The following is a 15,658-nucleotide window of genomic DNA, read 5'->3' on the forward strand; positions in this document are numbered from 1 at the left end:
TGAGTGGTGAGAGATAAGGGTCCTATGTCATTCCTTTGTATGTGGCTATCCAATTTATAGGGCATCTTTTTCCCATTGTATGTTGTTGTATGCTTTGTCAAAGATCAGTAGGCTGTAGGTAGGTGGTTTTAAATCTGGGTTCTCTATTTCTGTTCCATTGGTCTATGTCTCTATTTATGTACCAATAGCAAGCTGTTTTGGTTATTGTAGCCTTGTATTATAACTTAAAATCTGATAATATGATGCCTGCAGCTTTGCTCTTTTTACTTAGGATTTCTTTGGCTCTTTGGGCTCTTTTCTGGTTCCAAACAAAACATAGAATTATTTTTTCTAGATCTGTGAAATATGCCTTTGGTATTTTAAAGGGGATTGCATGAATCTGTAAATCACTTTGGGTAGTATGGACATTTTAACAATGTTGATTCTACCAATCCATGACCATGATATGTTTTTCCATTTGTTTGTGTCATCTGCAATTTCTTTCCTCAGTATTTTGTAGTCCTCCTAGTAAAGATCTTTCACCTCCTTGGTTAAGTATATTCCTGGGTATTTTATTTTCTTTGTAGCTATTGTGAATGGCACTGAGGCTTTGATTTGACTCTCAGCTGGATTGTTATTGGTATACAGAAATGCTACTGATTTGTGTACATTGATTTTATAACCTGAGACTTTTATAAATTAACTTATCAATCCCAGGAATACGTTGGTGGAGTCTTTGGAGTTTTCTAGGTACGAGATCATATCGTCAGCAAAAAGTAATAGTTTGACTTCCTCTTTCCTGATTTGGTTACTGTTTATTTTTTTTCTCTTGCCTGAATGATCTGGCTAGGACTTCTAGCATTATATTGAATAGAAGTGGTTCCAGTAGGTATTGTTGTCTTGTTCTTAGAGGGAATGCTCTCAACTTTTCCCCATTCAGTATGATGTTGGCTATGGGTTTGTCATATATGACTTTTATAATTTTGAGATATGTTCCTTCTATCCTAGTTTGTTGGAGGTTTTTATCATGAAAGGGTGCTGGATTTTGTCCAATGCTTTTTCTGCATCTATTGAGATGATCATATGGTCTTCGTTTTTGTTTCTGTTTATGTGGTGAAATCACATTTATTGATTTACGTATGTTGAATCATCCTTGCCTCCCTGGGATAAAGCCCACAGTGGATTATTATTTTTTTTTTTTTGATGTGCTGTTGAATTGTTTGCTAGTATTTTATTGAGTACTTTTGCATCTATATTCATAAAGGATATTGGTCTGTACTTTTCTTTTTTTGTTGTGTACTTTTCTGGCTTTGGTATCAAGGTGATACTGGCTTCATAGAATGAGTTGGAGAGGATTCCTTCCTTCTCAACATTATGGAATAATTTCTGCAGTATGCGTACCAGCTCTCCCTTACAGGTCTAGTAGAATTTGGCTGTGAATCCATCCAGTCCAGGGCATTTTTTTGTTGGAAGACTTTTTATTATTGCTTCAATCTCACTGCTTGTTATTGGTCTATTCAGAAGTTCTATTTCTTCCTGATTGAGTCTTGGGAGGTTGTGTGTTTCCAGGAATTTGTCCACTTCCTCTACATTTTCTAGTTTATGTACATAGAGATTGTTATAGTATTCATGGATGATGTTTTGTATTTCTGTGCTATCAGTTTAATATCTCCTTTTCCATTTCTGATTGAGTTTATTTGGGTCCTTTTTCTTCTATACCTGGTTAATCTAACAAGAGGTCTATTAATTTTATTTTTTCAAAAAAACAATTTTTGTTTCACTGATCTTTTGTATTTTGTTTGTTTGTTTGTTTTTCATCTCATTTAGTTCTGCTTTGATCTTTGTTATTTGTTTTATTCTGCTGGATTTGGGTTTGGTTTGCTATTCCTTTTCTAGTTCATTGAGATGTGATATTAGGTTGTTAATTTTTTATTTTTCTGACTTTTTGATGTGAGTATTTAAGGATAAGAATTTTCCCTTTAGAACTACTTTTGCTGAGTCCTATAGATTTTGATAGCTTGTGTCCCCATTGTCATTCGGTTCAAGGAATCTTTTTATTTCCATCTTAATTTCATTTTTTGGGTGACCAGTCCATGTTCTATTCATTTACATGCTCAGCAAATATTTATTGAGCATATATTATGTACACTTTTCCATGGGCACTAGACATATAGCATGAAGAAGACTGTTCTGACTTGGTTTTCATTTTCTGATTCTCCCAGTAGAATATGAGGGAGTAAAATATGCAAGATATGGGGTAGAGAGTCCTAAGCAAAGAGGACAGTAAAAGGGTCAAGACCTTGAGCATGGCATGTTTAAGAAATGGAAAGAGTGAATGAAGTTACTAGTAGTAAGAGATTAAATTAAAGATGGTGACAAATTATATAAGGCTGTGGAAGTCAAGGAAAGGCATTTGGATTGCCTCTTAGGAAAATGATTATACTGTTCAGGGCAGGGTATCAATGTGATCTAACTTGTATTTTTAGGCCACCATGGCTGCTTGTGGGAAATTGCCTGTTGAGGAGCAGAAGTGGATGTGGCCAGACAGTCAGGGGGCCACTAGCCAAGCAATGGTGGGGACTTGAAGCTAACTGTGGATGTGGCTAGAGGTGGTTGGATGCATTTAGGAGATAAAGCCAATAGGATTTTGAGCTTTTGTATGGGGGAGGGGAGAAGTTGGAAAGAAAAAGAAGAGTTGAGAATGATTCCTTAGTGGCGTGAGCCACTGGGGGAATGGTTGTACCCTGCAGTGATATGAAGAGCACTGGAGAAGAGGAGATGTGAGTCAGAAAGTCAGAGTTCTGTGTGGGTCATATAGATTTGGGCTTCTTGTCAGACATCCAGGCAGAGCTTGGGATAGGTGGCCAGGTACATGTGTCTGGAGTCCAGCAGAGAGGGGGGAACTGGAATTATGAACTTGGATGTCATTCTCAGATAGATGACGCTGAAGGTCATGGTCTGATTGGAGTGAGTATAAAGAAAAAAGAGAAAAAAACTGAAAACTGAGCTGTGGGGCACAGCAACATTCAGAGACTAGAGGAAAATGTCTGAGAAGAAGAGGCCAATGTGGTACAAGGAGAATCAGAAGAGTGTGGTATGTCTTGGAAGCCGAGTCACTTCCCTTTCTAAGAGGGAAGAGTGACCTCTACATGTCAGACACTCAAGGTTCAGACTTGAACAACTAAGTCACAAGTGGTCCCATTCACCAAGGGAGGAATTATAGGAGGAGGAACAGTCTGGGGACAGAGATGTGAGTTATGTTTGAGACGGGCTCAGTTGTGGGCACTTTTGGTACATCCACATCAGATCAGCAGGTATTTATATGACTCTGGAGTTCAAGAGATTAATACAGATATGAGATGGAGGTTTGGAAGTCATCAGCATAGAGGTGATTTTCAAAGCCACAACAGTGGGTGAAATCATTCAAGGTAAATCTGGAGCAACGAGAAGAGACATTATGGCAAAGACCTGAAGGCACAACATTTGAGAGATGAGAGTAGATTCAGAAGCTCATGAAGGAGTCTGAGAAGAAGGCCTGAGGGGCAGAGGGATGGCAATCAAGAACACCAAAATAGGGAGGGAGTGTCAGATTCTGCACTGAGTAAGATGAGGACTAAAATGTGTCTATGGGGTTCAAAAACAGGGAATGTATTTTTGAGCAATTTTGATGGTGTTTGAGGAACAGAAACCAGATTGCAGGGAGTGGGGGTGTTGAATGGATGTTGAAGAGATGGAGACAGTGGCTGAATGCCACTCTTTTCATGAAGTTTGGCAGGAAAGTAAGAGGAGTGGTGACAACCAAGGGGTGGCATGTGTAGAATCTGCAAATAACAGAGCCAAGGACTGAGCTCTCAGACACACCAACTTTGAGGGACTAAAAGAACAAGATGAGTCCACCAAAAGACAGAAGGAAGGCCAGAAAGGCAGGAGGGGAAAAAGCCAGATAAATTAAGAGAGGAGAGAATTCGAGGAGAGAGTGGTTAATAATGCCAGATGCTGCAGAGAGGTTTACTGAGATAAGAAGTCAAGAGTAGCCAGATATTTCAGCTTTGGTGATCATGAGAAAGGGGCTGTTGGTATTGCGGCAACTTGAGGAATGAATGGGGCAGAATACCAGTGGCTGTGCTATAGACTGATCCTCACAGCCTGGCGGTGTAGAGGAAAAGACAAATAGCTACAGAGCAACTGGGCATCAAGAAAAGATCAGGACGTGCCTGTATGGTGAAGAACAGCAGCCAGCAGAATGGGATGTGCAGAAAGAGATGAGTATCTGGGAGGGAAGTGGGATAGCTGCTGGGGCAAGATCCCAGAAAGAGCAGGAGGGGAGGGTTCCAAAGAAGACAGGGCAGAGTTGCCTTCCCTGCCATGCAAGTCCTTTGGGAAAGAAATTGACTGTGAACTGGAGAAAAGAAATGTGTATTCGTAGGAACTGTCCACTTGGATCTAGATACAGAGTTTTTTCTTCACTCCAGTATCCCCTGCACCTATAGCAATACTGGGCATGTGGAAGGCATTCAAAAAATATCTATTGAATGAATAAATAAATGACTAGTATAAGGTAATAAAAATCTGATTTTGCCTTTTATTTTTAATAACACCTAGAATAATGAGTTAAACCCAGAAATAGACCCCAAAATGTATACCATGTTTTTCTTTAGCTTTTGAAATTGTTTTTCCCTGCTGTTTTAATGCCAGGAGGAATCAAAAGTCATGGAAAATTAATGTAGAATTAATATTTTATCAGAAAATTTTTATTTCCCTCAATACATGCTTTGAAATGTGTACTTGCTTTAATGTTATTGTTAATGTTCTTATGTTCATGGATTCTATAAATAAGAAATACAAGTTAGGACTTGGCTGACTTAAGGCAATCACTTCTCCAAAAACCACTTAAGGCAGCCGCACAGTATCAGATACCCATCACATGCACGCATGCAAAAAAAAAAACCAAAAACCAATTCTCATTCTCATACACTACATCTTATGACCTATGCTTTCTTTAATATAAAAAATGCAAATAAACACCCCAATCAGTGATCAGTTTTCAACAACCTCAGAGTTTACCTCTCCCATAATGGCAGACAGAGCTCACAGCCTGCTAGATTCACTTAAGGCTAATCCAGCCTTGACAACTGTTATTAGTGGATCTTACATAGTTTCTACCCGACTTGGGCCTTGATTACGTAAGCTTTTTGTGTAAAGAGAAAGGCTGGACTGGGATCACATCCTGGCTCTGACACTCACTACCATATGACTTCAAGAAAGTTATCTGTTCTCTTTAGAACTCCCTTTCCTCATCTGTAAAATGGGCACATTAAGAACCTGTTGTTGAGCCTGGCATATGTTAATTTCTTGCTTTCTACTTTTGGAATCTGGTTTGCCGATTAAACTCCAATGATACCCAGTGCTCCTCAACAAGAAGGAACTTGCCCTCTGGGACAGCTCTGCTCTCACCAGAGGCGGACTTCCCCACAGCAGAGCCAGAGAGCTTGTGTCTAATTATCTGTATCTTCTGGTCACCCAGATTTCTAGGTATTTGCCCCAGATTTTCAGTGCATGGCAGTGCCCTTTTTTTCTTTTCCTTCATTTTGCCTTTGAGAGTTGAAGCCAGAAAAGTAAAGTGAATATGCTTGAGCAACTAGGAAGTTCTGACAACTGGCACAAGGAGACATAAAATTCACATGTTTAAATCCTTATCAGTAGAAAAAAGAAAAGTGGTTTGGTGAAAATCTTTTTCTAAATCCTGAAAATAGGGCATTTCCTCCAAAGCAGCTGTCATATTAGTTTGGATCTCTTGGGCAACATGATAGAAACATGGCTTCATCCAGCATGACTATTTTAAAATAGTAAAACCTAAATATTAAGTCCTAAGGTATGGGGCTGGAGGGGAGAGAATGACTTAAGGCAATCACTTCTCCAAAAACCACTCCAAAAACCTCCAAAACCAAAAACCACAGCCACACAGTATCAGATGCCCACTACAAAAAAAAAAAAAAAAAAAAGATTTCCTGGGAAGGAAAAGAAGTCTTGGGGAGAGAGTGTTAGGGGGCCATGGTTTTCTACCAGGTAAGTCCATTCCAGATGTAATCCTGCCATTCTCTTTACACAAAAGAGCTTAAATAATCAAGGCCTGGGTGGAGTAGATAAAGATACTACTCTCTGGAATTATACTCCTAGCTGGATTTTCAGATGCCTCCAGGATGGCAACATATCCAAGCCACAGAATTAAAACAGTTATTGATTGCATGTGAATGTACATTTCCCAAATTATATTCTGCTCTCTTCAGCTCGACTGTCAGCCTAACGAGGACTTTTGTTATGTGTGTATTACTGAAGTTTGTCTTTTTAAAGATCCTTCCCTGTTAATGCTTCTGTTTTACTCACCGGAGATGATTTTATAATATATGTCACTTTTAGAAACAAGGGAGAATTGCCAATTAGGAGCAGAGGAAGGGAGAGTAGGGAAATGTTCTCTTTACTGGAATCACCTACCAGTTGCCTCAGGTTTAGCTTCTGACAGCCGGCCACATGAGGGGAGCTTGTTTCTTTCTAGCCGGAGGGGAGCGTTAATGAGGAGCTGAAGGTGGGTGGAGGAGTCTCTTTGGGGCAGGGAACATTAGAAGGAGGGATGAGGTCACCTCATTATGCTCTACTGGAATGGGAGAAGTTGGTCTTTTTAAAAATTTTTTTTATAAACCATCAGCTTCCCTTAAAAAGACTGATCTGATCTTGGAGATTTTTACACTCCTAACATGTGTTGTTTTATATATTTTGAAAGTAGTACAGATGCTCCTCGGCTTATGATGGGGTTACATCCTGAAAATATTGTAAGTCAAAGCATCCTAAGTCGAAGACCATCTGTATATGCTCAATAGAGGAAGTTTGGAAACCACAGAGAATTCAGACCATGAGATTGTGAAGATTCAGTTATGCCATCAAAGATAACTATCGTTAACATTTTATTGTTATCAATTCTGAATTTCTCCCTCCAGAGATGTTTATGTTTAACATTATCGAATGTAGATTCTTAATCAAGAAAGAAACTTTTACATGAACATAAGTGTTACCTAAACCAAGCATGGTATGGAGGGAATGTAGAAGGACCCCCTCTGCTCTCGTGATACCGCCCAGGTCAGGGAAGACTTCTGTTCCCTTCCCAAAGGTGAGATAATGGGAGAAAACACTCTCTCTCTTGCTCTCTCTCTCTCTCTCTCTCTCTGCATTCCTTACTTACTCCACCTTAATGGGGAAATCGATAAAGTCAATGTCAAATAGAGGACTTTACCAGGTAGTGGGGTTGTGATGCCTTAACAGAAAATGAAAAGGAGGGGAAAAGATCTTCAGAGTTCTTCATTTCTGCCTGCTTTATGGATTTGTAAGGACTGTCCCTTGCTGAAAAGACTCCTGAAACAGGGTCCAAGGCCTGATGGACCATTTTCCCCAGGATATCTGCCTAAGAAAGTTTAGGCTAAGTTAAGTCAGAGTGGAGGCAACACTGCCTTCTCCAATCCAGGTCTAACATGAATACAGCTGGTGTTTGATCTCCGTTTGGTTCCTTGGGTATTTTAGGTGAATGATGTGAAATTGCCAATATTCAGCCAATCTCACCTACAAAAATGGCAATTTCAAATGGATCAAGCTATTATTTTCTGTCAGTTAGATTCTAGAGGAGAGGGGAAGTGATTAAAGAAGAAAACAGTACATGTAGCATGTCAGACACAAAAGACAGCCTCTAAATAGACATTTTATCAGAATGGAAACATTATGCTATATTCAGCTTTTATGAAGGTAGTTAAGGGCCATAAGTTGAAGATAAAGAACAAGACTTGCTAAATTTTGGGGTTTCTAAGTACAAAATGGGAATGCTGTGGAGATTTCCTAAAATGCTTGTTCTTAATTTGCAGAGCAATTTTCACATCTTAGGTACCTAGATTTCCCTGTCATCTTCATTCAAGTTACAGACCATGTAAGTCAGAAAACGTCAAATACCATAATATACTAACTATGACACTCCTTTTTTTTTTTTCATGAGTTAAAGTAACTCTTTGAAAGGGGTACAATCTAAGTTACAAATTTGATCTTTTGGTAGAAATCACATCCTTCCTTTATGGAAAGAAGTAGCCTCTGGGCTTTCCCTGCACCTCTCGGCAAAGATATTCATTCTTTTTAAAATAAATTGAATTTTGTTTATACTTGGGTGAAACTTTGTATAATCAACTCATAGAAAAAAGTTAATAGGCTAAAATATAACATTTAAATAAGTGACTATCTCCACTTTGTTTGGATTAATACAAGCAAAACCCCTCTTTCATGATCTGACACCAATATCACTGTGCCCTTTTTGAAAAGTATAATTTATATCCAACTGATATTTTCTAGCAACTATAACAAACACAAATATCCAAATCAAAATTTCATTTGAAGTTCTATAAGAGCTTAGAGAAAGATATAGATTTGCCCCAAAAGTCTCCGTTTAACATTTGACAATGAGATAATGAATGTTATAAAAGTACTTTGAAATCCCTAGGGATTTTTTTTAAGGCATCAGGATGAAGACTGAAAAATATGACAGTAAATTTCATCTGGAAGGAAAAAACAGATGAGAATAGCTAAGATGATTTTGAAAACAATGAATAATGAAAACCAATGCACTTATGCTATATGACTCTCAAAATTGATGCAAAGTGATTAAATAAGGAAAATAACATAAATCCTGTCCCCATGATGCATCTCATAACCACACAAAACCCAACAGCCTCACCTGTGATGTGGTACCATAGTAGCCTGTCAGTATCATACTTGGCATTAGATTCTCTCAAAACACCGATAGACCAGAGGCCTTCTCTGGTACTGATTGATGAAGGAATTCAGTTTTATTAGACTTATTCTTAGTTCGTAAAAATGTGCTTACTACAGAATGGCCCAATATCTCCCACATATCTTCTTGGATTTGGGCTTGTTAAAAATTCACCTGCACATAGAAACTTCTTTATTCGAACCAAGACTCTTTATATACATATATATTTATATATACGTATGCACACAGGCACGCTTATATGCAACACATTTTCTTTTTAACAAATTTAAATCAAAGTGCCTAGTGTCAGAGCAACAGGCCCAAGGTGAGCGGGATTTAGGGCCCATGTGCGCAGGTGCTGCCTCAGGCCAACCCCTGGGCCTGGGCGGGGGGCCAGGTTGAGCAGGGCCGGCGCTGCACTTCCCAGGCTGTGGAGCCAGCTCTGGGCAGGACTTGGAGGGGCTGGGCAGGAAAGAGCCAGGGAAACAGAGAAGTGGACAGTAGGAACTTCTCCTCCTAGAGCCTCCCTGGGGTGAGAGGGCGGTAACTGCTGGCACCCGAGTTGAGGACTTGGGCAGGAGTAAGGCAGGAGCAGCAATGACCCAGGGGACTTCCTCCTCCTGCTTCTCCTCCCTTCTCCAGCCCACCCCTCTGGGGCTGGAGCGCTCCAGTGTGTGCCCTGCGGAAGGCCCTGGGCCCCTGGGAGGGTTGCTAAGGGAAGCCAGCCCCCGCCCCCACCCCATGCAGCTGCTCCAGGGCCTGCACCTTACCCTGCATCCCAGACTTGGAGCTGTGTGAACTCATGTGGACCAAAGACTTGGAAAATATTCTGTAAAACCAGGATACAACAGGGGATACCAGCTGTAAGGCTTGGTACCAGGCTTGGCAGTCTGTGAAAGCAGATTTCACTGATAAACAGAAAACGTGTGCCATCTTCATGAGAGTGTGGGCCACCAGGCAGCAGGAGTGAGCGCCCTTTCAGAAGCCTGGTGTCTGAAGCCAGACTGAGGTGGTCTGGGGAGTGCTGGCAATGGGGTGGGATCCAGAGAAAGAGAGAATCTTGAGTGGATATCGGCAGGAAGGAGGAGAGGGCATAACCAAGTGTTATATGATTGGAGGCTGCAAGCAAAGATAAGGTGGTCAGAGACTGGCTGAAGTGGAAAAGAAAAGGGAGAGGGAGAAGAAAAAAATGAATGATGGAGCGATCCTCCTGTATACATATATGTGTATATGTATATTTAAACTTTAATGTTAATAAATGCCGACTGTCTTCTGTCGGCATGTATGGACCTCTTTTATTTAAATAAATTTTGGAAGCTGCACTTGAACTCTGATCTAGGAGTCCAGAGGCTAGTATTTTAGCACTAATCTAATACTGTTAATAACTTGCTTTTCTCTCGGACTGTCGGTTTTCTTGTTTATAAAATGGGTATAGTCATAACTCCCTTACAGGGCTATTGTGAAGATTTACTTCATCTAACATAAAAATAACATGTGTTTTACAAACTGTAAGTGTAACCTTAATGTGACCTACTATAAACGTTATTTAAAACTACAAGGTTCAAATAATAACCCTAGTGCCACCACGATGACTTTATTTGCTCCAGCCATTATGCACAGGGGGCCTCAGTGTCTCTATCAATAAGATCAGATATGGAGATCATAGACCTGTCGGCGTGTATCTGAGGATCAATGACATAAGGAGAGTAGAATTAGTTTAAATTCTTAAGGAAAAAAAATGCTGTGTAAATCTAAGAATAATAAAAACTTTGTTTGTAAAGTATTTTTAAAGTTCTTTGAGATTTTTCAAAGCATAAAATAGTTATGAAATAATATTCATTTGTTTATTTTTGGTATTGATATTTTGCAATTTCCTTTTGGATAGAGAAATGTATGCAAAGCAAGTTAAGTCTACTAAACAGATTCATGACAGAATCAGAGGTGGTTTTTTTCTTTGTCTTTTTTTAACAGTCCCAGTTGTAGGCATCTATTACAGTGCTTCTCTCTTTTTCATTACTCTAATAACCACTTTGCTAAGGAGTTAAGCTGCCAGAAAACTATGGGAAAATTATTTTGTCAGTACATTTTATGTTACATGACCATGAGGGAAAGGCTGAAGGCAAAAACAACTGAAAAATAATAGTCTGCTCACTAATAGCAGGTGCCAAATAGTTTCTTCCCTATAGTTACAGACGCCGTGGCGAGACCTCCAGCTGTAGCATTTAAGAATTCCTGTCATTGCACTTCATTAAAATATTGTTCAAAAAATTCATTGTAACATAACTACTGCTGATACTAACGATTTGTGTGACCTCAAGCACATCATGTCACCCCCTGGGGACTTATTCCCCAACTTTTAAATTAAGGGGTCTTGGTGATTTTTAAACTGGGGAGCTACTGCCCTCCAGGGGCCTTTGCAAATGTGTAGTAGCGTTTTAATGGCCAGAGCCCAGCAATGCTAAATACCCTGCAGAGAGCATGGGGCAGTCTTGCAAAATGAAGAATTATCTCACCCGAAATGCCAGTAGCAGCCTTGATTATCTGCATGTCCCTTCTGACAGTGACACCGCGTGTCTGTCCATTCCTCAATTCATTCAGCCACCAATCCTTGGGCCCCCACTGCATGCTGACCACCAACCTTCCCTCGCTCAAGTGTCCCAAAATCCTGGCTTGTTTGTATCCTTCCTTCCCTCTCTTCTTTCTAAAAGTCTTCCCTTGCCCACAGGACCACCTGACACTTACAAATAAGGATTTTTCAACTCAGAACGTTAAGGGACTGGATCTCAGGACTCATCAAGTGCTTTGGGTTTTCTAATGATAGAACCGAAAAGGCTCATGTCATCCCTCCTCAAAGACTGGATTTTGGCCTGGTTTGCTGTCAATAATTCAGGCATGGAGACAGAGTGTCAGCTCCACTGACCGAGGGCTTCCAGCTAGATAATGAAATCCCCACAGTGGGGCATTGAGCTAAATATTTCAACTTGATGCAATCATTTTTTATTTTAATGCAGAACACCAACTATTTTATGCCCAGTGCACAGTTTTCACTGGCAACTGAAATTTCCTAATACACTTAAATAGCATCTGAGGCTAGTTGTAAAACTTGCCTTAGAGCATATGACCACAGCAAGTAGGATCATTAACTTACATTGCTAATAAACTGTGCAGTGGGCAACTGTGTGCTGTAGCACGATCCTGCCTGCCACCACCCCCCACACACAGCCCCTGCAGGAGTGCTGTGACCTTTGGGCTCAGCCCCCAACCGTCACAGCGCTACTTAGCATTCCCTTGATCTCTCCTCACCTTATCATCTCTCAGCAACCCCAGGGACAGTTTACTATTCTGAGTGTTTGTTTCATTTTGCAAAGGAGATGACAGGTGCACAGAGAAGCATGAGAGTCTGCCCAGGTCACAAAAAGCTTTGGGGATCCAGAGGATTCTGAGTGCTATTTATAGTACTAAGGAGCCACTCTGATCTTCAGGGATGCTTTGCGAAGATGCAAACCTTTTTCAGCCTTTAATGAATCTTGGAGATGCCATTTTGATGTTTCTGATCATTAAAAATCTTTGTATTTGTTTGATAGCTATTACTGGATACTTCTGGGTGCTGGGAATACAGTCCTGCGCTTATGGATCCGGAAACAATTAGGGAAGTCAGACCTTATGCCAGTATTCCCATATAATTAATTAGTTGGTACTACAAAGGAGAAGTACAGGGGGCAAGGAAAGCGTCAGCAGGACCTGACCTAGCCTGGGGATCCTAGACGGTTTCTTGAGGAGGCAACATGTAAGTGCAGGCCTGAAGAAAATGGAGGCAGGAAATTCAAGAATTGAGTGGAACATTCCAGAAGGAGGGGAATAAATGAGGGTAGGCCCTGATCCCAGGTAGGAGAGGCTGCTCGCTTAGTCTATGTGGTAGAAGTGGGAGAGGGTGGTATGAGTAGACTGAGTGATATTTAGAATATGGAATTGGCAGAACTTGGTGATCAATAGGATGTAGGCAGTGAGAGTGAAGGGGTATTAAGGATCCTTAATCCTTGTGTTGGCTACTGGCGGTTGGGGCCATTTGTTTAGGATTCCAGCAAGGAGCTGTACTGGGCAGTTGGATAAATCACAAATTTCTCATTTGGTATATCAAGTTTGAAGTCCTGTGTGGCATCAGTTTGTCTGGTGGAAACCCTGCCTGGGATGGCTTATCCAGAGGCCTTACCATGCTGTGGTAGGGACTGAACCAGCTCTGTGGAGCTCAGAGCATGTGTTTGGAAGCAGGGCTATAGACCAGCGTTGTCTCATCATTTACAAAATACTTCCATATGTTTTATCTCTGAGCTTCACACTAATCTTTGGGGAAAGTTGGTGAGGCTGTTATCTTCGGTCTACTAACAGAAAATTGAGGCTTCCTACATTTGTGATTTTGCTAAGGTCACACAGCTGTGTAAGTGAGGCTCTAGTACTCAAATTCAGGTCTTTTGGCTGCTGGCACAGGGGTCTTCACATTTCACCGCATTCTCTCTCTACATGATTGGGGTGGACCCTCCATCAGCTCCTGGGGCTTCTATGTCATATGCAATCTCACTGTTTTTGCAAAAAATATAAAAATGAAAACAAAGTTACTTTTTATATACTCTGTTCAATCTTTTTTTCTTAAATTCTTTTTTACAACAGTTTTTTTTAAGTATTTGTAAACTTTCAAGACTAATATTTGTATTCATAGTTAGAGCAGTTTTGTTAAGAGTGAAATGCCAGCTCAGGTCACTAATGCCTGTAATCCCAGTACTTTGGGAAGCTAAGGTGGGAGGATCATGTGAGCCCAGGAGTTCAAGGTTGCAATGAGCTATGATCATACCATTGTACTCCAGCCTGGGTGACATAGTGAGACCCTGTCTCTTTAAAAAAAAAAAAAAAAAAAAAAAACTAACAGCAACGAAAAAATTGGCTGGGCATGGTGGCTTATGGGTGTAATCCCAGCACTCTGGGAGGCCTAGGCAGAAGGATCTCATGAAGCCAGCAGTTTGAGACCAGCCTGGGCAATATAGTGAGGTGAGGCCCTGTTTCTACAAAAAATTAAAATACTAGCTGAGCTTGGTGGCACACACCTGTTGTCCCGGTTACTGGGAAGGCTGAGCCAGGGAGATCACTTGAGCCCAGGAGTTTAAGGCTGTAGTAAGCTATGATCATGTCACTGTACTCCAGCCTGGGTGACAAAGCGAGATTTGGTCTCAAAAAAAAAAAAATAATAATAATAGAGTGAAGGACAGATTAACTTTTACTGATACTGGGAGACAATTGTCTGGGAGAAATTAAATTCAACTTTTGTCTAAATTCTAATAATTTATAAAACATTGTAAGACCTCTGCACTCTTACCTCTCATTTCCAGATCTACTCCCAAAGCAGGACAATCTAAAATTCTCCCCACATCCCAGGTGTTCCTATGGAGCCAGCCACAGCTCTGAAGAAGGCAGGAGGCAAAACTGCCCCAGCACCGTGGAGGCAGAATCTTGATGACCAGCCTGTCTTTGGGGAGATTTGCCTTCTCCCCTTTTCCTCCATACTAAGGGGATGTTTACAATTAAATGAAAAAATAAAGTTAATTTGCATTTATTGCAGAGAGATTATTTTAATTGCATCAATTTTTGGTCTACACAAAAACTCAGGTTCAGGGGAAATCGTAGCCCTTTCTACAGAGGTAAGTTACTTTCCTCTATGATATGGAAAGCTTCCTCCTGAACCCCTGTCGTTGTCTACCTTCCTCCCTCCCAATAGCTCCTGGACTGTTTTGTGATCCCGGTTGTGATTCTGCTCTCCTGGTTCTTCCTGCTGATCCGGTACAAGGCTGTGCATTTCATTGGCATCGTTGTCTGCATCCTGGGAATGGGCTGCATGGTGGGAGCAGATGTGCTTGTGGGAAGGCATCAGGGAGCAGGTGAGTCTTCAGATGTTCACCAGGTTACTCACCTCTGTGGATGAGGCCAAGGCAAGAAATGGAAGTTTCACAGTTGAGTGGAAACAAGGACTTGAGTGGAAACTTGGACTTTCGAGTGTCTGTGTCCTATTTGTGTTTGTTCCCCACACCTAAAACAATGGCACATAGGAGGTGCTTAATACATGTTTCTTGAGTGAATACAAGATGCAAAATACAGCTTTTATGCCCTTTCTGGGTGAATTTAGAAACATTCAGACAGCATTTAAAACTGAGAGTCATAACCTGCTTGGATGATGTTTTGGCAATCAGTCTGCTCCTGAACCAGCTTCCTGGCCCAGACCAGCTAGTTAGAGCTGGTGGTGATGAGTCCATCCACTCCCCAACCACAGGGGCCTTCCCCACACTTCCCCCACCCCAAACCATTCTCTGTCAAGCCAGGGAAAGACTGAGCTTTCAAACTATTGGGTGAAGGTTGATTTGTAGACCTAACAGTGGATGCCATTTGAAGACTAGATTACAAATGCTCAATATTTTTATGAGAGAGAGCTAAGTTCAGCCTCCTCATGCACATTTTCTTGTTTATTTGTTTTGAGGGAAGGGGTTATTGGTATTAATCACAGCTTGTAGATCCATAAGGTAAAGCTTCATGATTAAGTCATCAAATTGCTATAAATCTGCCTTGGGTGGGGGTTCCTAATCCAGGGTGGGTTCCAGAGGACCCTTTTGAAAGCATTGCAGTTCTTTAAAATGTACCAAAATGTCCTACAGAAAGGCTTTGGGAACAGAAAAAAGTGACCCCTGTTGTTAACATCAGGAATGGGATAGAAAGTGCCCACTTTTCTATAGTTCTTGGAATTGCCCTCTCTTCTAGGAAGTTGGAAGATAAAGGGTCAAAACTGGGCCATTTTTCTTTATGAAACTAAGTCATATGAAGTCTCTAAAACAATGTCATTTATGT

At 40.8% G+C, this 15,658-nt stretch overlaps 1 protein-coding gene across 1 annotated transcript in view; it reads left to right on the top strand.

Moving 5' to 3' along the window:
• SLC35F1 (solute carrier family 35 member F1) overlaps positions 1-15,658 on the top strand; it is a 385,838-nt gene that overhangs the window by 329,541 nt on the left and 40,639 nt on the right. The window contains exon 4 of the mRNA XM_069488474.1: positions 14,541-14,700. Within this exon, the coding sequence (XP_069344575.1) occupies positions 14,541-14,700 (160 nt within the window). The remainder of the gene's footprint in view (positions 1-14,540; positions 14,701-15,658) is intronic.

This window comes from Eulemur rufifrons, chromosome 15 (assembly GCF_041146395.1).
Source record: "Eulemur rufifrons isolate Redbay chromosome 15, OSU_ERuf_1, whole genome shotgun sequence".
Classification (NCBI taxonomy): domain Eukaryota; kingdom Metazoa; phylum Chordata; class Mammalia; order Primates; family Lemuridae; genus Eulemur; species Eulemur rufifrons.